This window comes from Hemiscyllium ocellatum, chromosome 4 (genome assembly GCF_020745735.1).
Source record: "Hemiscyllium ocellatum isolate sHemOce1 chromosome 4, sHemOce1.pat.X.cur, whole genome shotgun sequence".
Classification (NCBI taxonomy): Eukaryota; Metazoa; Chordata; class Chondrichthyes; order Orectolobiformes; family Hemiscylliidae; genus Hemiscyllium; species Hemiscyllium ocellatum.
In genome coordinates this window covers 11,879,078-11,904,709 of record NC_083404.1, presented here as the reverse complement: position 1 = coordinate 11,904,709, position 25,632 = coordinate 11,879,078, and the positions used below count along the sequence as shown (strand labels likewise).

Genomic DNA, 25,632 nt, shown 5'->3' with positions numbered 1-25,632 from the left:
GGGGGAAATGATGCACTCCACTCCCTGCGGCACCCACCTCTCCCTGAACAACTCCAGGGTGTTGGTGGACACCGCGTGCTCCTTCTCCAAGGACACCCGGGCCCTAACGTAACCGCGGAAGAGGGGCAGGCAGTTGGCCCTAACGACCCCTTCCACGGCCCGCTGCCTGGACCTGTTTATGGCCAGTTTGGCCAGGCCCAGGAGCAGACCCACGAGGAGGTCTTCAGACCTGCCCTCCCTCCTCCGCACCAGGTGCCCGAAGATCAGGAGCGTGGGACTGAAGTGCAACCAAAAGCAGAGGAGAAGGTTTTTCAGAAAATCAAAAAGGGAGTGCAAACGCCCACACCCAATATACACATGGTCCACGGACTCCACAGCACCACAGAACAAGCAGTTGGGCTGGGAGTCCGTGAACCACCGCAATCTGCGGTTGCAGGGGACTGCTGCGTGCAGCACCCTCCACCCCAGATCCCCAAGAGAAAGGGGGAGGACTCCTGCATAGAGGGCCCTCCACTGGGGATCCCCACCGCCCAAGAGATGGACGGTGTGCAGCAGCAGTCGATACAGGGCATGCCTTTTAACGTCCTTGAACGGGACAAAATTAAAATTTCGGAGGCGGCTCAGGTTGTGGGGCACAGGCTCCCGCGGGAAATACGGGACCTTGGGGCCAATGTGAAATTCCGTCCGGGCAGGGGTGACCGCACACCTGAGCGTCCTCCAACTGGTGCACTACGTTGGGTCCGAGCACCGCCGTTTTAAGGCGTCGGATGGCGGTGGCCACGTACCGGACGTCTACCGCTGCCCTGCTCACTATGTCTTGCGGCAATGTCCAGCCCAGGCCCCCGGCACCCAGCACGTCCCCGACCCTGGTCACCCTCGCCGCCACGGCCCTCCCCTCTGACAGCCACTTGAACCCGCGAGCACGGAGGTGCGGATTCCTGAGCAACGGCTCCCTGACGACAGCTGCTACTCCTGCCGGAGGGTAGGCGCGACGCAATTCGACCATGTTCCAGACAGTGATCAGGTCCTGGTAAAAGACAGGCAGCACCTTGAGGGCAACCTCCAAACCGTCACGATCGACGAACAGGAGCTGCGTGTCGTAGTTGAGGTTACGCACCTGGCGGAAAAAATACGTCGCCAGGGCGCACCACCTAAGAGGAGGCTCGACGTAAAGGTATCGCTGCAAGGTCTGAAGGCGGAAGGTCGCGACCTGGGTGCGGACGCACACCAGCGACTGACTGCCCTCCTCAATAGGGAGACTCAGAACCTGCGCAGCGACCCAGTGCATCTTTTTGTCCCAGAAGAAGTCGACCAACGTTCTCTGGATGTCAGCAACAAAGCCAGGCGAACATTGTTTTTAATGTTGCTCAACAATAATCAGCAGCCACTTGGAGAGGTTTGAATTTGAGGATAAGTTGCATGATGAGTGGAGTGGATGTTGATGAGTGTGAGATTGATGGGAAAATTGAGAATGGGATACAAGTTTATGATAGGTTTGAGTAAGGTAGGCAAGGACAATCCATTCCCATTAACAGATAGTACAGGACTTTTAGGCAAGGGATGCAAGGAATTGGAAAAGATTTTTTTAAATATATAAGACCATATGCATAAGCAGCGACTGTAGGGCACTGGCCTGTCAAGCCTGCTCTGCCATTCAGTTAGATCATGACTGCTCTGATTATTCCATGTTCCTGCTTATTCCCAATGCTCATGAAGAATCTATCTACCTCTGCCTGAAAAATATTCGGTACGCTGCTTCCAACACTTTTTGAGGAGGACTGTTCCAAAATTCATGACTATGAGAAGAAAGCATCTCCTTATCTCTGTCTTAAATTAGTGACTCCCCATTTTGAAACAATGACTCTTAAATCTAGATGATCTTAGAAGAGGAAACATCCTCTCCATTTACACCTTGGGATCTTTGGATCAGGTCACCTCCTACTTTTTCTAAACGCCGAAGGAAAAAGATCTAGCCTGGCATTCCTTTCCTCTTAAGACAACCCAGGTATTAATCCAATAAATCTTCTCTAAACTGCTTACAATGTAAATGCATTATTCCTTATATAAGGTTACCCCTTATGGCCCTTAGATCCATTTCATTCAGAGCTGAGAATAGTGTGGTGCTCCTCAAAGACAGAGAGGCAGGGTGCACTCATTGGAAGGATCACTTGGTGGACCTCCTCAATCAAAACTCATTTCTTGATGTGATAACCTCAACCCATTCACTGAATGGGTGGTAAGTTTTCTGGGGGAATCAGTGAGTTGCCCTAATTGTGAACATCTTCAGGAAAGACAATAAGGCAACTGTTTGCAGTAACTACAAAAGGGGTATGTATGCTCTCCATCACTAAGAAAATCATTGCAAAAGTCCTTCTCAATTGGCACCACTGAATGGCTGAAGAATTTCTACTGATTCACAATGCAAATTTTGTCTATCAAGTTGCAGAGAACGATTTTCACATGAAGACAAATTTAAAATAAGTGCAGAGAGCAGCAATATATGTGGCCTTTTCTTGACCTCAAAGACTTTTAAATCTGTCAACTGGGAGTGACTATTGAGCATTCTTCTCAAATTTGATTGCCTACAGAAATTCATCACCATTTTCTATTTGTTTTGCATGATGTAATGCAACCTGTCATGCTCACTAATAGATCCACCACAGATCCAATTAATGCACAAATTGTGTTAAGCAAGGCTATGTCACTATGCTGATACTCTGTTCTACTTTACACACTAAGCACTCCGGTCTGTCTTCACGGAGGTTGGTGCTGCGATGGAGCTAATCTACAGGAAAAGCAGAACCTGTATCTCCTCTAGACCAGGACCAACACCACCCCAACCTGCATTCATCAAACTGAAGCATGCTTGCTTGTTGTGCATTTGAGGCCGAGCTCCAAACTATTGTCAATGTGTTCAGAGGCTTATCAAAGAATAGGCCTTAGAGTTAAGCCAGAAATACTCCACCTGTCTGCTCCCATCACACGAAACTGACCCCAGTCCTGACATGAGATGTACAGTGAGCCACTGAACAATGTCTTGGGACCTCACCTCCGCAAGTACAGACATCACCATGAAATTCAACATCGCTTTGGCTGACTGATGTCAAAGCTTGACACCAAGCTAATGAGCTATAGGGTGATAGTGTTACTTTCTTGCATACATCAGGGACATGGACAATGTATAGCTGACAACTCAAATTCCTTCAGAAATATCACCTAGCGATGTCTGCAAATCTACTGGCAAGAGAGGTGCTCCAATGTCAGTGTCCTTTCTGAAGCCTACCTGTTGTGTGTTAAGACTCTGCTTATGGTCATTGAGTTGCTTTTGGGAGGTTGGGATGGGGGGGGGGGGGGGGGGGGGGGGGGGGGGGGGGAGGGGGGGATGCGTGGGAGGTGAGAGCACTTCATACAAGTCTTCTACAGTAATCTGTCCACTGCAAACTTTGTTGATGCAAATAGTAGTAGAGCAGAGGAAATGTTTCAAGGAAGTACATGAAACCTGCCTGCAAAAATGCATAATCTTCCTAACTCAGAAGGAATGTTTAGCCCATGAGTGGTGAAGTTGGAGAAGAAGCGACTATGGAGGTGCAAACTGTATCAAATATTTCTAAAACGCCTAGCTGGAGGTCAGGCGCAAACAAGAGAAGCAGTGTGCAAAAACTTGCCATTTTTAAATTGTTTCAGAACCCTTCTGACTCTGTGGAAATCTGGGTGCCTCTGAGGATGCATTATTGATATTCTACTTGACTAAATGGGGGCTAACTTCATAATTGCTTTTATTTACCCTCACTGACTCTGAGAAACTAATTTTATACTTACAGGATCTCACACATCATAATGATCAAAACACCACAATTTTTAAAGAGTTTGTTTATTGTTGTTTCAGTTCTTCACTAACATAATCATTATAATGTATAAAAAAAAACACCTGAGCAGCCCACCCACTTGCCTTTTCAAATGCCACCTGTACCGCCTGCGGCAGTGTTTGTAGATCCATCATTGGATTATTTAGTCACCTGAGGACCCACAACAGTGGAGTGGAAGGACCCAAGAGACTCCCTAAGAAGAAGTATAACTGAAGCATAACCTCCTTGTATTTGCATTAAATTTCCCTTACAATAAATGATCACATTCTATTAGCATTCCTAATTGCTTGTTGTACCTGCATCCTGGCTGTTTGTGGCTCCTGTTGTAGAATACACACGTTCCTCAATATTTCAGAGCTCTACCATCTGTCATCATTATTTTGCATCACTTAAATGAGTTGCTGAAAGTCAAGCCCTGCTATTCCTGGAGTCAGCACAAAAGTTAAAGATTTTAGAATAAGTACACAAAAATTCCCTGACCTACCTGATTTTTCAGATTGATATGTGGACTTTTAAAAATTATTCACAGGATGAGGGCATCGTTGGCTAGGCCAGCATTTACTATCCATCGGGCAATTAAGAGTCGACCACATTGCTGGGCCCTCATGTTACGCGTAGGCCAGACCAGGCAAAGATGTCCCTCTCTAAAGGACATTAGCAAACCAGGTGGGTTTTTCCAACATGGTCATCATTAGACTCCGAATTCTAGATTTTTGTCATTGAATTCAAATTCCACCACCTGCCACAGTGGGATTTGAACCTGAGTCCTCAGAATATTACCTGGGTGTCTGGATTAACAGTCCAGCCATAGTACCACTAAGCCATCACCTCCCCACTAAGTTTCAGTATTTAAGAAGAATTACTATTTATTACAAGTAATTAGACTCTAGATAAACAAACAATTATAAACTGTTGACAGCTAACACAAAGTTAAAACTCTCATCCTGTTAAACTCCTCCATACACACACACATGCGCGCGCACAGATGTAGACAGGGAAAAGTTGACAATGATTGGAGGAAAACCAGGAGTTCCTATTTGTGGTGGTTGCTGAGATAAACTTTGATCCTTAATGTTGCTCAAATGTTGGCTCAAAGTCCACTTCCTCTGGATGCTTCCACTAATTTGCAAGAGGCACAAGGTGGGAAAATATCACTACTTGGAGCCTATCTATTCACAATTTATATCAATCATTTGGAAGTAGGGACAAATTATAATATTTCCAAATTTGCAGATGATATAAACCTAAGTGAGAATGTGTGTTGTGAGGAAGATGTAAAGCAACTTCAGGAGCATTTGGGCAGCTTAGTGATTGAGCAAGGATATAGTGGATGAAATATGATCTTGAAGAGAGATTGGGCAAATTGGACTTGTAGTCTCTAAAATTTCAAAGAATGAGAGGTGATCTCATAGAAATGTACAAAATACTTGAAAGGTTAGACCTGTTTGATGCAAGTAAGATTCTGGATCAGTGGTACTGGAAGAGCACAGCAGCTCAGGCAGCATCCAAAATGCAGCGAAATCAACGTTTCGGGCAAAAGCCCTTCATCAGGAATAAAGGCAGTGAGCCTGAAGCGTGGAGAGATAAGCTAGAGGAGGGTGGGGGTGGGGAGAAAGTAGCATAGAGTACAATGGGTGAGTGGGGGAGGAGATGAAGGTGATAGGCACGACATGGTTGAAGAGCTTCAGGGCAGAGGAAATGACCTAGGAGTTGCAGTGGGAGAGGGACTCCCTGAGATTCTTGTAGAGAAAGGAGGAAAACTTCTTCAAGGCAGGCATCCTGGCAAGAGGTCCCAGGTCTTCCAACACCATTGATCCAGAATCTGGTTTCCAGCATCTGCAGTCATTGGTTTTACCTCGTTGATTTTAACCCTACTGCAAATCCTCTTGCAAGGATGCCTGCCTTGAAGAAGTTTTCCTCCTCTCTCTAAAAGAATCTCAGGAAGCCCCTCTCCTACTGCAACTCCCAGGTCATTTCCTCTGCCCTGAAGCTCTTCAACCATGTCGTGCCTATCACCTTCATCCCCTCCCCCACTCACCCACTCACCACTGATCCAGAATCTGGTTTCCAGCATCTGCAGTCATTGTTTTTACCTTGACATAAGTAAGATGTTGTCCCTGGTTAGGGAGTCTGAAGGGCATAATTTAAAAATAAGGGGTGTGCCTAGGTTGGAGATAAGAGAAACTATTTTAATCAGAGGGTTGGGAAACTTTGGCATTCTCAACCGTAGAGTTGTGGACACTCTGTTTTGATTATGTTTAAGATAAACATTGATTTCTGGTAACCGTGTACACAACTGGTAATGGGCTTGCTCAGTAAAAGACATTGTGTGTTTGATCAGCTCAATCATACTGAATAGGCTAATGGCCTATTCTTTTTTCTGTCTTCCTAAGAGTGTCCACTTTATGGCCTTTAATGAGTTTTTAGTTATACACAGGGAAATTATCTAATTAGGGTAGTCATTATCTCACAAATTGTCAATGATGTGTTCCATTTTAGCAGCTATTTGGATAGTGAAGATATCACTCAGGCCCTATTTAAGGTTACCAAGGAGGTAAATCCTATAGTGTATGGAGCTGTCAAAATCCTGAAGTACATATTGACCAGTGAAGGTAGGTTTGTGTAGACTGTAGTAAAGAACCCATTGGCTGATATCTCAACTAAACAAAGAAAGGACACTTTAGATTAGTTTAGATTCCCTAGTATCAAACTTGCATCAAACACGTCTGTCCGTTCAAGTATTTTGTACATTTTTATGAGATCACCTCTCATTCTTTTAAAGTTGAGAATACAGGTCCAATTTGCCCAATCTCTCTTCAAGATCATATTTCATTTGAGACAAGTGACACTTGTTTCACTGTTCCATTTAAAATATGAATTCAAACACAGGATGGAGGCCACAAGGACATAAAAGGAAATTCTTGCCGGTAACTACAGATTGAAAACATATTTTCAACATATCTGAAGACTTGTGCTCTAGACATTGCTGCTCCCCTAGTCAAGCTCTATTATTACAACATTGGCATCTACCTGACAATATGAAAAATTTCCAAGGCATGCTGTATTCATTAAAAAGCAGGACAAATCCAACCTGGCCATTTTACTGCTCCATCAGTCTACTTGCAATCATCTGTAAAGTGATGGCAGATGTCATCAATAGTGCTATCAAGCAGCATCTTCAAAGCAATAACCTGCTCAGTTTACCCAGTTTGTGTTCTGCCAGGGCCACTCAGCTCCTGACTTTACAGCGTTAGATTAGATTAGATTAGATTACTTACAGTGTGGAAACAGGCCCTTCGGCCCAAGTCCACACCGACCCGCCGAAGCGCAACCCACCCATACCCCTACATTTACCCCTTACCTAACACTACTGGCAATTTAGCATGGCCAATTCACCTGACCTGCACATCTTTGGACTGTGGGAGGAAACCGGAGCACCCAGAGGAAACCCACGCAGACACGGGGAGAACGTGCAAACTCCACACAGTCTGTCGACTGAGTCGTTGGTTCAAGCATGGACAAAAGAGCTGAATTTCACAGATGAGGTGATAGTGACAGCCATGGAGTCATAGAGATGCGCAGCATGGAGACAGACCCTGCAGTCCAACCCGTCCATGCCGACCAGATATCCCAACCCAATCTAGTCCCACCTGCCAGCACCCGGCCTATATCCCTCCAAACCTTTCCTATTCGTATACCCATCCAAATACCTCTTAAATGTTGCAATTGTACCAGCCTCTACCACTTCCTCTGGTAGCTCATTCCATACACATAGCACCCTCTGTGTGAAAAAGTTGTCCCTTAGGTCTCTTTTATATCTTTCCCCTCTCACCCTAAACCTATGCCCTCTAGTTCTGGACTCCCCGACACCAGGGAAAAGACTTTGTCTATTTACCCTATCCATGCCCCTCATAATTTTGTAAACCTCTATAAGGTCACCCCTCAGCTCCGACGGTCCAAGGAAAACAGTCCCAGCATGTTCAGCCTCTCCCTATAGTTCAAATCCCTTGACTTTCGTGCTGCATTCGACAGAGTATGCATCAAGGAGCCCTATCAAAACTGGAATCAGTAGGTATTGGGGCACACGCTCTGTTGGTTGGAGTCATAACTAGCACATAGGAAAGTGGTCATGGTTATTGCAGATCAGTCATCTCCCCTCCAGGATATCGCTGCAGGAGGTCCTCAGGCCCAACTACCTTCAGCTACTTCGTAAACAACCTGCCCTCCATCAGAAGGTCAGAAGTGGGGATGCTTACTGGTGATTGATGCTGAACATTGCACATTCATGACTTCTCAGAGACTGAAGCAGTCCATGTTCAAAAGCAACAAAATCTGGACAGTATTCTAGGTTAGGTTGACAAGTGGCAAAGTAACATGCACGCCACACAAATGCCAGTCTATGATCATCACCAATAAGAGAATCTAACCACTGTTCTTTGATATTCAATGATGTTGTCATCATGGAATTCTCCACTATCAACATTCTGTGTCTTGCCATTGGCCAGAGACTCAACTGGGCTCACAACAGTCGCTACAGGAGGCTAGGAATACTGTGGCAAGTAACACACCTCCTGACTCTCCAAGCCTATTCCATCATCTATTGGGCAAACGTCAGGAGTATGATGGAATACTTTCCACTTGCCTGAATGGCTGCAGCTCTAAAACACTCAAGAAGCTTGATGCCATTGAGGACTAAGGAGCCCGCCTGATTGGTGCTGCATCCACAAACAGCCACTCCCTCAATCTCTGACATACAGGGGCAGATTTGTGTACTATCTAAAAGATGCAGAAATTCACCATAACTCCCCAGAACACGCATTCCAAAGCCACACCCGCTTCCTAGAAAGACTAGGGCAGCAGATATGTGGGAACACCACCACCTTGTAGGTTCCCCTCCAAGCCACTACCATTCTGACTTGGAAATATATCGATATTACTTCACTGCTGCTGGGTCAAAGCCCTGAAATTCCCTCCCTAACAGCACTGGCTGCCAGAGGAAGTGGTGGAGGCTGGCACAATTACCATTTAAGAGGCATTTGGTTGGGTTTGGAGGGATATGGGCTGGGTGCTGGCAGGTGGGACTAGTTTGGGTTAGGATATTTGGTCGGCATGGATGGGTTGGACCAAAGGGTCTGTTTCCATGCTGTACATCTCAATGACTCTATGTAGGTCAACCCACTGCAGCAGTTTAAGAAGGCAGCTCACCACCACTTTCTCAAAGGCATCTAGGGATGGCCAATACATATTGGCCAGCCGGCAATGATCACATCCCATGAATGAATTCTTTTAAAAATCAGAAATATGAGAAGTTTTGGAAGTTAGATGTCGTGCTGTTCTATCATGGAATCTAATGAAGGTATTTGCAGACACTGGGCCTAATCTTATGGCAACACCATCTGTTCAGACATAAATAGTGTCATTGAAACTGAACTCGACTGCATGAGTTGTTGAGCTCATAAGTTCAACAAATACTGATTTTTGCAATGGTGGCAGGCCCAGATCACTCTGGTATAGTGCTAACATGCAGATGTTCATTGTTTCTTTGAGTAGTGTATTGAATACACTTGCAATGTCAAATGAGCACAAGGATACTGCAGTCCTATCAATATGCAAGTCTTCTATATCTTTGCAATATAATAATCCTTTATTATATAACTGGAGAACTAGCTCAAAACTGGCTACAGCAGTTCACCCAACCATTTAGCCGTTTAACTGGTGTCCTCTGGTTTTTTGAACCTTCTACCAATGGAAATGTTTTTCTCTACCCTGTCCAGACCTCTCATAATTTTGAATACTTCTGTCAAATCTTTTCTTAACTTTCTCTTTTACAAGGAAAGTTTTCCTAGCTTCTCCAACCTGTTTAAGTAGTTAATATTTCTCAGCCCTGGAACCATTCTCGTATGTTTTTTTATTGCACTCTTGACATTCTGACATTTTTTGCTAATCAAAGAAGTTTAAAGAGAGTATTAAGTTCAAAGAAAAAGCATATTAAGGAAAAAAAATCAAGGCAGTCCCAAACACTGGGATAAATTTACACATTCTTGTAAAATGTTTGGAACATTTGTAAATTTGAGATGTGGGCATTATTGGCAAAGCCAGTATTAATAGTCCTTGGGAAGCTGATGCTAAGTCATCTTGATTAAGATACATATTCAGTGATGTTAGGGAGTATAATATTCGATAAAATTTTTAGGTGACAAAAAAATCAAAGCGTAACAATTTATTGAATATAACAATTAGAAGTAATGCATAATCACAATAAATGGATGAATAACAAGTGATGACTGTTTACCAATCTTGGATCAGGTAGGTGGCATGATGTGGCAAAATCTCTTGAGGTCTCTCTTGCTTACAAGGAACTTTCTGTTTTGGCTGTCTCTTGAGCTGGCTAGAGACATTTAGCCAAAGCTAGCATGGATCCATCTTGAGGGTAACAGCTAATTCTAGGTGTTAACCTGAAGCATGTTTTGAATAAACATGGGGATTCTACCCTTCTCCCAAATTAGTTTTCCTCCTTAGCTGTCCATTTATACTTCCTATTTTTAAGAGGTTTCTGGATACTTCCTGTTAATCATTTGTTTATTTTTTACCACTTCACATATGCAGTTACTAGGGAGATGTTCAAGGTAGCATCCTCAGAATCTCTATCCAGGAATATTAAGTCATCTCTCCCTCTTATATGGATATGTTGTAGTCTTCTCACAGATTGTTTTTAAGTATTATTGATTTTTTAAATCAGGCTTAGCAATGCTTACACAAAGGTCAGTTGTTAAGCTATCCCCTTCATCAGACAATATGGAGCTTGATGAATAACCGTGAATTCATGGCAGCATAAATAGCTTGTTAGTAGACTTTCAGAAAGAGAGAGAAATCATCTTCTCAAAAAATTGATAAATATTTTAAATGATTTTATAAGGGCACAGTCCCTTACAGAAGTTCCAGGACTTTGAGTGACAATGAGCAAACAAAAATATATTTACGGCATTTCTCATGCCATTATTGCATAATACATTTGAGTATCATTCTCAATAATCTTTTACCAATCTAGGCAGTTTTTATTTGACATCGGAATGATTTGTTATGCAGTGTTATTCTATCAGGCCTGACTGGGGCATTCATCTCACTTGAATCTATTTGCATGTTTTTTTCAGAGCTTTGACAAACTATAGAAAATAAGTTCAAACAAATTAGAAGTACTTAATGGTACACATGTAGCTTTAAACTTTTGACTTTCATGTAAAAACAAAGATCTGTAGTTAGCATAATTTCACTTTTTATCTCCTGTATTTTCATGTACAAGTTAATTTTATAATTCTGTGTTTCAGCTTCCTCTTTCCAAGAATACACCAATTCCATACTATCTCCAACTTATTTTTTGACCTGTCAATCAATCAAATTCAAGATTCTCAACTGCAACCTGATCTGTAAGTGAATTTGGATTTCAAGAGTATAGAATATATGCAAAATCCTCTTAAGGGAATATACAACAACATTATTTTAAATGCTATAAATAGAATAAATATTTCACTTGTGCGCTTTTCATACAGGATTTGTCATCTTTGGAATATGCAGTCCATGGTTTTCCACCTCTTCATTCTCATGGCAGTTCTGGGATACTGTGTGTCATTTTTCAATATGAATTTCCAGTGGAAGGTTTTTCATTATGGAAACGCACAAGTGAAAAATTTACTCTAATATTCTTGCCATTGTAAAACAGTGTATTTGATTTATTTTCCATTCACCAAAGCCCCTGTGTTTTTATGGAGAGGGAATAGATGCAGGCATTTGAAGGGAACAGAAACTAGGAATGGGGACCACAATCCAAATTAAAGAGGGCTTTTTTTTTAGATTTCAATTTTCCCATGTAGCGGCTGGTTAGATTGTGAGAAGTTTGTTAGCTGATAGAGAAAAGTGTCAGTGCTAAAATATTTGTTTTGGATGGACCCTGGCAACCACAAAACACGATTTGTCAGTGGAGGCAGGTAGAGTCAAAAAAGTAGTCAGAATGTAAGAAAAAAGCAGCAAAGAAGATCATGGATTGAGGACATCGAGTATCTAACTGGTAATGAAGAGATATGGGGTATCTGCCAAATATCATAGGATTGTTCAATGTGTTGGATTAGCAATTGAGAGGAAAGGGCATGGGATTAAAGTGGTGAATCGAGAAGGCTGGAGGGGCTGAACACTTTTACTTCATTGTGGAATTTGACAAGGAGAGCTCTATAAGAAATGTCTCCTTTCGCTGGTCATGATTCTTGGAAAGGCCAGTGTGAATGATTTAAAATTCACTGGAAAAAAAGTGGAGAAAAGGAGGCTCAATAACATCATATTCATGGACTTGCCCCTGCATTGTGGCATACTCAATAAACCCAGTAGAGTTAAAATGAAAGTTGATGGGCGCGGTGAAATGAGGACAGGTTTCACGTTAATGCCAGTTTTATTGATAGGGGGATTGGAACCTAAGGGGAGGCTCTGAGTTAGCTAGAATAGGTGAGGGCTTAAGGAAAAAGAGTATCAAGACAGTAAATAAAAAGCAAAAAGTAGCTGAGCAGTGTAGCACTAAAATGAGTGGAAATCAGGTCATGACAGAAGAAGGGGGAATGTTTAAATACTAAGGTACTCCTGGTGTACATGTTTAGATTCAAAAAGAAGGTATGGAAACCAGCATAAGAGCGCTCTACCTGAATGCTCGAAGCATTCGAAACAAGGTAAATGAGATGACTCACATATCATCGTGAATGGATGTGATTTAGTGGCTATTACAAAGACATTGTTCCAGAGTGCTCACAACTGGGAGTTAAATATCCAGGGATATCAGACTATTCAGAAGGACAGACAAGAAGGAAAGGTAGGCGGTATAGCTCTGATATTTAAGGATGACATCAGGGCAGTAGTAAAAGATGATGTAGGTTCTAAGGAGAAAATGTTGAATCAACCCGGGTGGAAATTAGAAATATTAAGGGACAAAGTGACTGATAGGTGTAGTCTATAGGCCAACATATTATAACATCATGAGGGGTGGGCAGTAAACAAAGATATCATGGGGGACTTTAATCTACATATTGATTGACCAAACCAAGTCGTTCAAAGCAGCTTTGAGAAGTTCTTGGAATATATCCAATAATAGTTACCTAAAACAGTTTGTAATGGAATCTACGAGGGAGCAAGCTAATGTAGATTTGGTTCTGTGTAATGAGATAGAAGTAATGAACAATCTCATAGGTAGGGATTATCTCAGAAGGAGAGATCACAGTATGATTGAATTTAAAATACAGATGGAGGGTGAGAAGGTAAAATTCAATAACAGCGTCTTATGCTTAAACAAAGGAAATTACAATGGAATGAGGGAGGAGTTGACTAAGGTAGACTGGAAGCAAAGACTACATGGTGGGACAAGTGAGGAAGACTTCCAAAGCAACTTTTCACAGTACTCAGCAGAAATATAGAGAACAACCTCGATTATCCGAAGAAGATCTCAAGGTCCTGTAAAAACGCTATCCATTATCTGAACTCTCAGTTATCCAAACAAAATATTCCCTGCCCATCTCTTTTGGATAATCAAGGTAGTTCTGTACCAGTGAAAAGGAAGGACTATCGGAAAAGGTATAATCAGTCTGGGACAACTAAGGAAATAAGGGAGATTATCAAACTGAAAGATAATGCATACAAAGTGGCAAGGATTAGTGGAAAACTACAGGACTGGGAAATCTTTAAAGGCCAAGGGAAAGCCATGAGAAAAGCTTTAAAGAAAGATAAGATAGGTTATCTAAGACTAGCTCAGAATATTAAAACAGTACAAGTTTCTACAATTACATAAAACGAAGAAGAGTATCTAAGGTAAACATTGGTCATTTGGAGGATGAGAAAGGGGAATTAATATTGGGAAATGAGGATATGGCCAAAGCATTGAACAAGCATTTTCTGTTCTACCTCACAGTGGAAGATACAATAAAATGCCAATAATTGATGACATGAAGGCTATAGCAGGTGAGGACCTAGAATCGATCATTATCATTAGTGTTGAGCAAACTAATGAGGCTAAAGATAGACAAGTCTCCTGGTCCTTATGGAATGCATCCCAGGGTACTATTAGAGATGAAAGAGGAAATAGCAAATGAGCTCATCATAATTTTATCAAAATTCACTGAATTCTGGGGTGGTTCGGGCAGATGGGAAAACAACAAATGCCATGTCAGTGTTTAAAAAAGGAGGTAGACAAATCTTGGGTGACTGTAGGCTTGTTATCTTAATTTCTGTAGTGGGGAAGATGCTTGAATCTATCATCAAGGAAGAGGACATCGAGATAGAAATTGTCCCATTGCCAGTTGCAGTATGGGTTCATGAAAGGCAGGTCAGATTTAATTAACTTGCTGGAATTCTTTGAGGACATTACAAACACGGTGGACAACGGGAAACCAGTGGATGTGGTGTATCTGAATTTCCAGAAGGCGTTCACAAAAGGCTGATGCATAAGATAAAGGTGCATAGCATTACCAATAATGTATTAGCACGGATAGGGGATCTTAACCAACAGAAAGCAAAGAGTGGGAATAAATTGGTGTTTTTCTGGTTGGCAATCAGTGACAGATTGTTCGCCTCAGGGATACGTGTTGGGACTGTGATTGTTTACAATTTGCAAAGATGATTTGGAGTGGGGGGAACCAAATGTAGTGTCTCAAAGTTTGCAGATGACACTAAGATGAAAGCAAAGTGGGCAGAGGACACAAAGTCTGTAGAGGGATATAGATAATTTAAGTGAGTGGGCAAGGGTCTGGCAGATGGAGTACAGTGTTGGTAAATGTGTGATCATCCATTTTGGAATAACAGCGGAATGAACTTTTATTTAAACTTTGAAAAATTGCAGCATGCTGTTGTGTGGAGGGATCTGAGTGTCCTTGTGGACAAAAAGCTGGTTTGCAGGTGCAGCAGGTAATTAAGGCAGCAAATAGAATATTTTCCTTTATTGCTACAGGAATGGAATTTAAAAACAGAGATTATGCTATAGCTGTATAGGGTGCTAGTGAGGCCACACCTGGAGTACAATGTACAGTTTGGTCTCCTTACTTGAGAAAGGATGTACAATTAGTTCTGATGTAACGCGATAGTTCCATTCTCGTTCTCTGATCTCGCATTAAGAAAATTGTGCAATAACCGTGCCATTTAAACTAAGGGGGTCAGAATCATGTTATAGCCAATACAAGTAAGGAAAGTTCGTGTTCTACCAATAGCAGTTCTAAGTTCTTCAATTGCCTTAAAGTCAATTCGCGTTAAAGAAAAATGGCAGAACTGACCGCTGGCATTGGAGAGCTGCAGAGGAGGTTCACTAGGTTAATTCCAGAGTTGAGAAGTTGGCTTATCAGGAGAGATTGAGTGAACTGAGACTATGTTGATTGGAATTAAGAAGAATGAGAGGGGATCTTATAGAAACGTACAAAATTATGAAGGGAAAAGATAAAATAGAAGTAGGAACATTAGTGGGTGAAACTAGAACTAGGAAGTGCAGCCTAAAAATAAGGGGGAGCAGATTTAGTTGAGGAGGAACTTCTTCATCTGAAGGGTTGTGAATCTGGAATTCCGTGCCCAGTGAAATAATTGAAGCTACCTTGTTTTAAGGCAAAGTTATGTATATTTTTGAACAGTAAAGGAATTAAGAGTTAATGCGAGCGGGTAGGTAGGTGGAGCTGAGTCCATGAAAAGATCATCTATAATATTATTGAATGGTGGAGCAGGCTTGAGGGTCCAGATGGCCTTCTCCTGCTCCTTTTTTATGTGCTCTTATGTTAATTCTTCCCATGGGAATTGGTTTATCTCAGTTGGCTGGATTGTTGGTTTGTAGAGCATTGTGACACCAACAGAGTGAGTTCAATTCCTATTACTGATTTGAGGTTACCATGAAGGATTCTCCTTCTCAACCTCTTCCCTCGCCTGAGGTCTGGTGGCCCTCAAATTAAATCAAAACCGGTATCAAAACCGGTCGCTTCTCTCTCATGAGAGAGCAGCCTTATGGTCTGGTAAGGCTATGGTGACATAAGTTCTTCCCACTCTCTCCTGTGAGTTGTTTCAATTTGTAAAACTCACCCACTACTCCAGATATTATCCATCATTACAAATGCAAAGTCATGATTTTTTTTTAAAGAATGAAAGTTGATAATTGAATTGTAGCATGGATTTGCAAAGCAATTGCAGTTGTTCGTTGATTATCCTCAGCAACTTGTATGTAGCTACAATTAATTTTCTTGGATTTACCTGATTGGAACAGCAGGCCAAACTGCACAGGCCAGGTTAGTAGATGAGCATCATCACCATGTTCTATACTTGTGTGTGCATATATAGTAGAACATTTGCTATTACCTAGAATGAGTCCAGAATGAACCGGATTACATGAGATTTGTGATTGTTTCATAGAATAAACTTCATAATACAGTTACATAAGAATGTAAACATAGGAGTGGGAGTAGGCCATCCGGCCCCTCAAGCCTGCTCCGCCATTCAAAAAGATTATGGCGGATCTTTTTGTGGACTCAGCTCCATTTATCTGCCTGTTCAGCAGTGAAGTGAATAATACTTTCATCATTTTGTAAGAACTATAGAGTCATTGGAAATAAGTTAATATCTCAACAGGATAATTAAAATTGAGTATATGTCCTTAAATGTTGAAGAAAATCATTTTGAGAACAGGATCATCCAACAGTTTCATTTTATTCTGAGGAAAATATACGTTCATGTAAAATTTCAGAAATTAAATGAAATGTACCAGTTTGTAAAGTTTTCTGCACAATCTCAACAAATGCAGCAGAGATTATTGCACATAATTGGGAGTGATTGGCCCTACAGTCTTCAAATTTGACTCTACACCCCTTGAATTCTCATGGCATCAGGTCAGGTATGGGCAAGGAAAATGTCATTGCCATCTGTCAGTTGATAAGTCAGAATTTCTTCATATTGAATCCTACTTGAAGTGGTGGCAAGGGGTCAAAATGTTTTCTGGATAAGAAACTTGCATCTTGATCAAGATTACTCCATTCCAATTACTGACTGAAATAGATGAATGCTGGGAGACATTCAAAGAACGATAGAGGAAAATGCACACCCTGGAAGGTCCACCTACATCTGATTTGGAACAGTTCAATTGCTTAGCAACATCCAAATCAGAACCAACAACAATAGACACCAGGTTAAATGGTCACTTGGTTCTGATCATAGAAGTCAATACCGGTGCGGCCGTTTCAGTGATCGCAAAACTGGTCTTTAACAAAATTCGCTACGCACTCCAACCTTAAGTTTGTGCATGACCTTGGCGAGACTAAGCACTGGAGACTATACTGGAGAACCTTTGTAGATTAAAGATACAACTTTGGTTCCAGTCTCTTATGAGAAGCAGTTGTTTCAATTACCACTTATTGTAGTAAAGGCTGAAACCCAACCTTGCTAGGGTAAAATTGGTTGAGCAAAGCTAGCGGGGACTGTCCTTCAAAAACTGGACATGAGCCATGTGTACAGGCAACTGTGGTTAAATGAAGATTCCCTGAAGTATGCTACAAATAATACCCATAAGGGCTTGTACCAAAGTACAAGATTGCACATACCCCAAATAGCAGTTTTTCAGCCGATGGAGTACAGTTTACAAGTTTACCCCAGGCCACCATTTATTGAGATGTTATGCTAATAACAAGGAAGATCAATAAGATGCATTTAGAGAATTTGGACATAGTCCTTGGACATTTCTCCAAGGTGAGCATATGCCTTAGAAGGGAACACTTGCATTCCAGGTACTCCAAATGACCTACTTGGGCTACAGAAAGGACAAGACTCGGTTATGTCTGTTGGAAGATAAAGTGAGGCGCCAACTCCAAACTCTGTACTTGAGTTTAGGTCTTTGCTTGGCTGGTGAATATTTTTGGAAAGTTTATACATTACTTGGCCTGCTTCCTGCTGTCTTTGCATCAGCTCTTCAAAAATGATCAACCTGGACTCAGCAAGATGGCGGCAATTCTGTAGAACTGTTGTGGATAGCTCTGCCTAACAGCCAAGGTATACTGGTATTTTTTGCCATCCCTGGCCAACTTATGTGGTGGAATTATTAGTCTAAAACCTTACAGAACATATATTTGTTAATATTTGGGAGTGGGAAGGATGCCAAAGGGAAAAGGAGGGCGCAAACAGCAGCAGGGAGGACACTTCCCTGCAGCGACAGGCATACCAAAGACAGCAGCAATAGCAGCCTCCCCTGAACCCCCGGGGATCTGACAGACTCTCAGGAATTGGCTGTGGCGATGGAGAGACTTACCTTGAAGGTTGGGACTGCGATTGAGGCGATCCGTGGGGAGATTCATGCGCAAGTCCAACCTTTCGCATCCATGCTGCAGAAGCAGGAGATCCAGGGCCTTGGGGAGCGGCTGGAGGAGGTGGAGGGTTGAGTTAAGGCTTTAGAAGCTCCGATGGAGTCCTCATCCAGTCATATCAGGTTTTGGAGCGAGAGATAGGGGCTTTGCGAAACCATATCGACGACCACGAAAATTGAGGTTGGAGGATAAATTTCCGAATTGTCGGGCTCCTGGATGGTGAGCAGCCAGTCAGCTTCTTTGAAAGCTGGCTGCCAAAGCTTTTGGGCCTTCACGTCAAGTCCAGCAGGCTGCAGATTGAAAGGTAAAAACAGTGACTGCAGATGCTGGAAACCAGATTCTGGATCAGTGTTTCTGGAAGAGCACAGCAGTTCAGGCAGCAGCCAACTTGCAGCGAAATCGACGTTTCGGGCAAAAGCCCTTCATCAGGAATAAAAGCATTTTATTCCTGATGAAGGACTTTTGCCCGAAATGTCGATTTCGCTGCTCGTTGGATGCTGCCTGAACTGCTGTGCTCTTCCAGCACCACTGATCCAGGATGCAGATTGAAAGGGCTTATCTGGTTACAGTGCACAGGACAGGGTCGGTGCAGTGCTCCCGTCCAGTCCTAGTGCACTTCCATTCACATAAGGACAAGCAAAAAGCAATAGAAGCCTCCAGATTACTGGAAAATGATCCATAGACACTGCTGTACAAGGGATCAAAAATTTTCCAGGATTTCTCGGCAGCTTTAATTCGAAAGAGGAAGTCCTTCGATGAAGTTAAAAAGAGGCTGAGGAACCTGGGCATGCAGTGCTCCATGAGGGACCCCGCAGTGCTCTGTTTCAGCCACAAGGACTCAGTTTATACATTTGGCTCAGCGGATAAAGCTAAAAACTTTGTAGACACTTTAAAGTAGACAAACTGGCCTGAAGAATATGGTTAATGATCGTTCTCTTTTCCTTCTTTCCCCATGTTTTCCCTTCATTTTTTTATTCCTTTCTTTCTCCCTAATAATTTCTTCTTTGGAAAGAGGGAAAAGAAAAACTTGTTTCTTTTCTTACATAACCAGATTGTATAATGGGAAATTTTGTGGATGTTCTTTATTGTCCACTCCATGTTTGTTTTAGTCACAAGTGGAGGTGACGTAAAGCCAGGGATGGGTGGAGTGCTCATCCTGATTTTGTCTTTTTTCTGTTGATTTAAGGATCATTTCCTTGTTTGTTTTTTGGCCTTAGGCTGGGGCACAGTCTGAAGAAGCTGTGAAGGAGGGAATGGGTAGGGTGAGTGTCCCCTATGGGCAGGGGAAAGAGGTTTTATAGTTGGTTTTCTTTGTAGTTTTTTAGTAGTAATAGTTGTTTGTAGTTATGATAGAATAGTTTTTGGATACATAATTCTTCGACTCTATAAGTCTTTATTTACTTGTGCTTGGCGCTTTGTAAGCTGGGTTCCCCATCCCAGTGGATTAAGGGTCTCTGAAAGGGAATATGGCTAAGTGTCTTATTAAATGGTGCACCTGGAACAACAAGGGAAGTCATTTGCCTGTTAAAAGTAAAAAAAAAGTGCTTTCTCGCCTTAAGAGAGAAGGGTTGATGTTGCTTTGTTGTAGGAAACCCATCTTGATGATGGGGAACACCTGAAGTTACAACAGGGAGCTATGACTGGGTATTCTTTTTGTCCTTTATTACTAAAAGTAGGGGAATGGCAGTACTTATCCAGAAAAATCTTCCGTCCACATTGTTAGAGCAAGTGAAAGATGAGCAGGGATGTTTTGTAATACTTAAAGTCCTGATATATGGGGAGGAATATGGCATTTAAAATGTCCACTATTCTCTGGCGCATTCCCTCAAATTTTTGTTTAGTGCTTTCTCTAAGCTGAGTGCCTTTGGAACACGGCACATTATTATAGGGGGGATTTTAATTGTCTTTTGGATCCGACAGTGGACAGGATGCCTAGTGGGCCCCTAATTATTTCTTTGCAAGCCAAGCAGGTGGCCGATGTATGTGAGGAGTTGGGGCTGGTGGATATTTGGAGATGTCTTCACCCTACCAGCAGGGACATCATCTTTTTTTTCAAACCTGCACAAATGTCACATGAGGATTGATCTTTTTCTGGCTCCTTCAACCCTTCTGGATTCAATTATGGGTTGTAAAATTGGGAATATAGCTACCTCTGATCACACGGTGGTATATTTGGAAGCTAAGGCCAAGAGTGAGGGGCTAGGTTTGCGACATTGGTGTTTGGACCCTTTTCTCCTTAAGGATTCTAAATTTATGGAATACATTTTGAAGGTATTTCAGGAATTCTTGACTATCAACTCAGGCACGGCAAGTAGTCCATCTACGGCTATGGGAGACCACTAAGGCCTTTGCTAGGGGATTAGCTATTTCCCATTTGGTTAGCCAGAAACGACAAAAGGAAGAACAGCAGCATCTACTTGAGATATGGTTGAAAGCCTTCAAGGCAGCAAATCTTGCGCAGCCTCCGGTGACTAAGCTACGGCAGATCACAGTCCTCTGGGCTTCTTTGAATTCAATACTGACACAAAACGCAAAGAAAGAACTTGCTTTTGCTTGACAAAGGCTGTTCGAGTATGGGGATAGACCAGGCAAGTATTTAGCATACCTGACTAGGAAAAAGTGTGCACCTCAATCCATTACTGCAATCGGAGACAGCGCCGGGGTCCTTACATACGATGCTAAAAAGATTAATGAGGCTTTTCGGAGTTTTTACTCTGAATTGTATCCGTCTGAAGGTTGTGAGGATAGGAGGGCTAAAATGGAGGCCTTTTTTAAGAACCTGGACCTACCAGGGGTAACCTTGGAACAGGTCTCTCTCCTTAAGGCCCCTTGACAGTTCAGGAAATATAGGAGGCAGCTAGGCAACTTCAGAGTGGGAAAGTGCCTGGCCCTGATGGTCTCCCAGGTGAATTTTATTAGGAGTTTATAGGGATTCTGTCAGGACCGATTTTGGAAATGTACAATCACTCCTGTGTGCATGAATGCCTACCACCATCTTTGAGAGAAGCTAATATTTATTTCCTTAATTCTTAAGAAGAGGAAGGTTCCTGAGGATTGTGCCTCATGCAGGCCCATCTCTCTATTAAATTCAGATTTCAAGATTCTGTCCAAGATCCTGGCACTGAAATTGGAAAAGGTGTTGCCCCATATTGTTAAAGAGGACCAGCAGGCTTTATAAGGGGTCCTCTAATAATATTAGAAGGTTGATGAATATGGTCCAAGTTTGACAGCAACGATCGATTGAGGGGTTGGTGATTTCCTTAGATGCAGAGAAAGCATTTGACCGGGTGGAATGGCCGTGTTTTTGTTGATGTCATAGAATAGTTTGGGTTGGGTGGGGTCTTTGCTAGGTGGGTTGAGGTTTTATATCGCCACCCTCTGGCCACAATAATCACCAACAGGGTGAGGTCTGGGAATTTTAGGATTGGTAGGGGTAGTTGGCAAGGCTGCCCCCTCTCACCGTTGTTGTTTATGTTGGTGATAGAGCTGCTGGCAGAGGCCATTCGTCAGAATGTCCACATAACTGCTCCGGAAGTGGGACCGAGGGTACACAAGATTACATTGTATGCTGAAGATGTCCTTCTGTTTTTATCGAACCCGATGACCTCCGTACACCATTTGATACAATGTATCAATTCATTTAGAGCTATTTTGGGATATAAGATTAACTTTGCAAAATTGGAGGCTATGCCTTTGGGGAATCTCAAGAATGTGCCAGAAGTTGAAGGTGGCCCTAAGTTCCCTTTTAAGTGGTCACAGGCAGGGCTCCGATACGTAGGCATTTTGATTACCCCCAAGTTCGATCTGTTATTTTGGACTAACTTTGCTCAATTGCTCGACAATATTAGGTGGGATCTCCAGAGATGGGAGAGTCTTCCAATTTCATGGTGGGCAGAATATCTCTCATTAAAATGAATGTTCTTCTACGTTTGTTTTATTCCATGCGTATGCTCCCGATAATATTTCCCAGTTCAACGTTGTGGAAGCTTATGGAATGGTTTGATTCCTTTGTCTGGCATCATGGGCAGCCTCTCGTCAAACTTACTAAATTGCAGTTGCCTCGAGGAGGAGGAGTTGATTTCCCTGACACCAGGAGGTATCAGCTGAGCTCCCTGCTGTCCTTTGTCTGTGATTGGGTAAGTAATGATCCGAACTCAATATGGCTGGATATCGAGGCCTCCCAGGCAAAGTGCCCTCATATTAACCTGTTGTTCATGGATAAGATGAGGACAGTTATGGACCACTACATGAACCCCATTGTTATTAGTACAATTAAGGCATGGAGGGTGATGGTTCAGAGTGAGGGTTGCTTATTCAAGACTTCGCCACTTAAGCCTATAGTTGGCATGCCAAGGTTCTGACCAGGGATGATGGATTCAGGGTTCAAACTATGGGCAGCGAGGTGAGTTTCTAGTTTGGTACGCTTGTTTGAGGGGAAGGTTATGATGTAATTTGAGCAACTGAGCCGCAAATATGGGTTGCCTAGCAGAGATCTTTTCCATTTTTTTCAGGTTAAAAATTTCATCCAGAAGAAGATTATGCTTCTCACTAAGCCCTATAAGCTCGATACAAAGAGGTTGTTGCTACGTTCCACAAGCACCTTTTCAGTTAGTGCCCTCTGTCGCCTGCTGGGTGGCAGGGGCTGCCAGGATATTAACTGGTTATGTGAGGTCTTGGAGCAAGATCTAGGAGTGGAGATCTCTTCTGAAACATGGGAGAACATGTGGGAGAATGCTCGAAAGATCTCAATCTGTAATAGGATATGCGCTGCGGATCAATGGGAGGCCATAGAGGAGACAAGGGTGAGTAATCAGAGTGTGAGGGAGAGAATAAAACACCAACCAGAAATGTGGGGCCCACGGGAAGAAAATTAATTGGAAAAGCGATACCCAGCACGTGTAATGTCAGGGAGACTGTGGGACATTTCAATGTTAACCACTAAGAGTGGCTTGGCAGCAACACTTTGGAAAAAAGAATACAAGCATGGACTACTTTCTAAACTGTGAGCAAAATCGTAAAGCCAAAGTACAAAGGGATCTGGGAGTGCTAGTCGAGGATTCTCTAAAGGTAAACATGCAGGTTGAGTCCGTGATTAAGAACGCGAATGTAATGTTGTCATTTATCTCAGGAGGGTTGGAATATAAAAGCACCGTTGTGCTACTGAGACTTTATAAAGCTCTGGTTAGGCCCCATTTGGAGTACTGTGTCCAGTTTTGGTTCCCACACCTCAGGAAGGACATACTGGCACTGGAGCGTGTCCAGCGGAGATTCACACGAATGATCCTTGGAATGGTAGGTCTAACATACGAGGAACGGCTGAGTATCCTGAGATTGTATTCATTGGAGTTTAGAAGATTAAGGGGAGATCTAATAGAAACTTACAAGATAGTACATGGCTTGAAAAGGGTGGATGCTAGGAAATTTTTCCATTAGGAGTCTAGGACCCATGGACACAGCCTTAGAATTAGAGGGGGTAAATTCAGAACAGAAATGTGGAGACATTTCTTCAGCCAGAGAGTGTTGGGCCTGTGGCATTCATTGCTGCAGAGTGCAGTGCAGGCTGGAACGCTAAATGTCTTCAAGGCAGAGATTGATAAATTCTTGATGTCACAAGGAATTAAGGGCTACGGGGAGAATGCGGGTAAGTGGAGTTGAAATGCCCATCAGCCGTGATTGAATGGCGGAGTGGACTCAATGGGCCGAATGGCCTTACTTCCACTCCTGTGTCTTATGGTCTTATGCTCTTATGCAGTTAAAAGTTCTGCACAGGGTTTATCTGGCACCGGAACGTCTGGTGAAGTTGAAAAAAGGTACATCTTCAGTGTGCCCCAAATGTAAAATAAGTGTCGGTACTCTTACCCATTGCTTCTGGACGTGCTACAGGCTACGTGTTTATTGGAGCCCTGTGGCAGGAGAGATAGGGAGGGTATTGAGGACTGAAGTCAAAGTAGACCCGATATCTCTCCTCTTAGGTCTACCAAATTTACCATCTTTAGACGGGCGTGGGAAGAAACTATTTAATATTCTTGCATACTGTACGCGGAAGAATATTCTGATGAACTGGGTGGCTGAGAATCCGCTGGGGTGGCAGAAATGAATTATGGAGCACATTCCCTTGGACTTTTTTAAAAACATGGTGCAACACACAACAGACCATTTTTTATAAGACATGGCAGCCCTACTTGAGTTATTTGGATATAGATTTGTCAGCTATTCATCATGATCATGGCTGATCGTCCAACTCAATAGCTTAATCCTGCTTTCTCCCCATAACCTTTGATCCCATTTACTCCAAGTGCTATATCTAGCTGCTTCTTAAATACAATGAATGTTTTGGCATTAACTACTTCCTGTGGTAATGAATTCCACAGGTTCACCACTCTTTGGATGAAGAAATGTCCCCTCATCTCCGTCTTTAATGGTCTATGCTGAATCATCAGACTGTGACCCCTGGTTCTGGACACACCCACCATCCTCGCTGCATCTACTCTATCTAGTTCTGTTAGAATTTTGTAAGTCTGTATGAGATCCCCCACACTCATTCATCTGAACTCCAGCAAAAACAATCCTAATCTAGTCAATCTCTCCTTATATGTCAATCCCACCATCACTGGAATCACCTTCGCTGCACTCCCTTGAGAACAAGAGCATCCTTCCTCAGAAAAGGAGACCAAAACCGCCCACATCTTCTAGGTGGCCTCATCAAGGCCCTATATACCTGCAACATCCTTGCTCCTGTACTTGAAACCACTCACAATGAATGCCAACATACCATTTACCTCCTTTATCGCCTGCTGCACCTGCATGCTTACCTTCAGAAACTGGTGCACAAGGACACAGGTCCCACTGCACACTCCTCTCTCTCAATTTATAGACATATACAAAGAAAGAACAAAGAAAATTTACAGCCCAGGAACAGGCCCTTTGGCCCTCCAAGCCTGAGCCGATCCAAATTACTGTCTAAACCTGTCGGTCAATTCCTAAGCATTTGTATCCCTCTGCTCCCCACTACTCATGCATCTGTCCAGACGCATCTTACATGAATCTACCGTGCCTGCCTCTACCACCTCTGCTGGCAACACGTTCCAGACGCCCACTACCCTCTGTGTGAAGTACTTGCCGTGTGTATCCCCTTAAACTTTTCACCTCTCACCTTGAAAGCATGACCTCTTGTTTTTGAATCCTTCACCCTGGGAAAAAGCTTGTCTCTATCCACCCTGTCTGTACCCTTCTTGATTTTGTAAACCTCAATCAGCTTCCCCCCTCAATCTCTTTTTTTCTAGTGAAAATAAATCTAACCTACTCAACCTGTCTTCATAGCTAGCACCTTCCATACCATCCCTGAAGAAGGGCTTATGCCTGAAACGTCGATTCTCCTGCTCCTTTGGTGCTGCCTGACCTGCTGCGCTTTTCCAGCAACACAT

General features: G+C 42.8%; 1 protein-coding gene across 1 annotated transcript in view; it reads left to right on the top strand.

Annotated features, from left to right (window-relative positions):
• Positions 1-25,632, top strand: part of si:ch211-171b20.3 (uncharacterized) — a 149,904-nt gene that overhangs the window by 5,956 nt on the left and 118,316 nt on the right. The window contains exon 2 of the mRNA XM_060824127.1: positions 11,192-11,290. Coding sequence (XP_060680110.1) covers positions 11,192-11,290 — 99 coding nt within the window. The remainder of the gene's footprint in view (positions 1-11,191; positions 11,291-25,632) is intronic.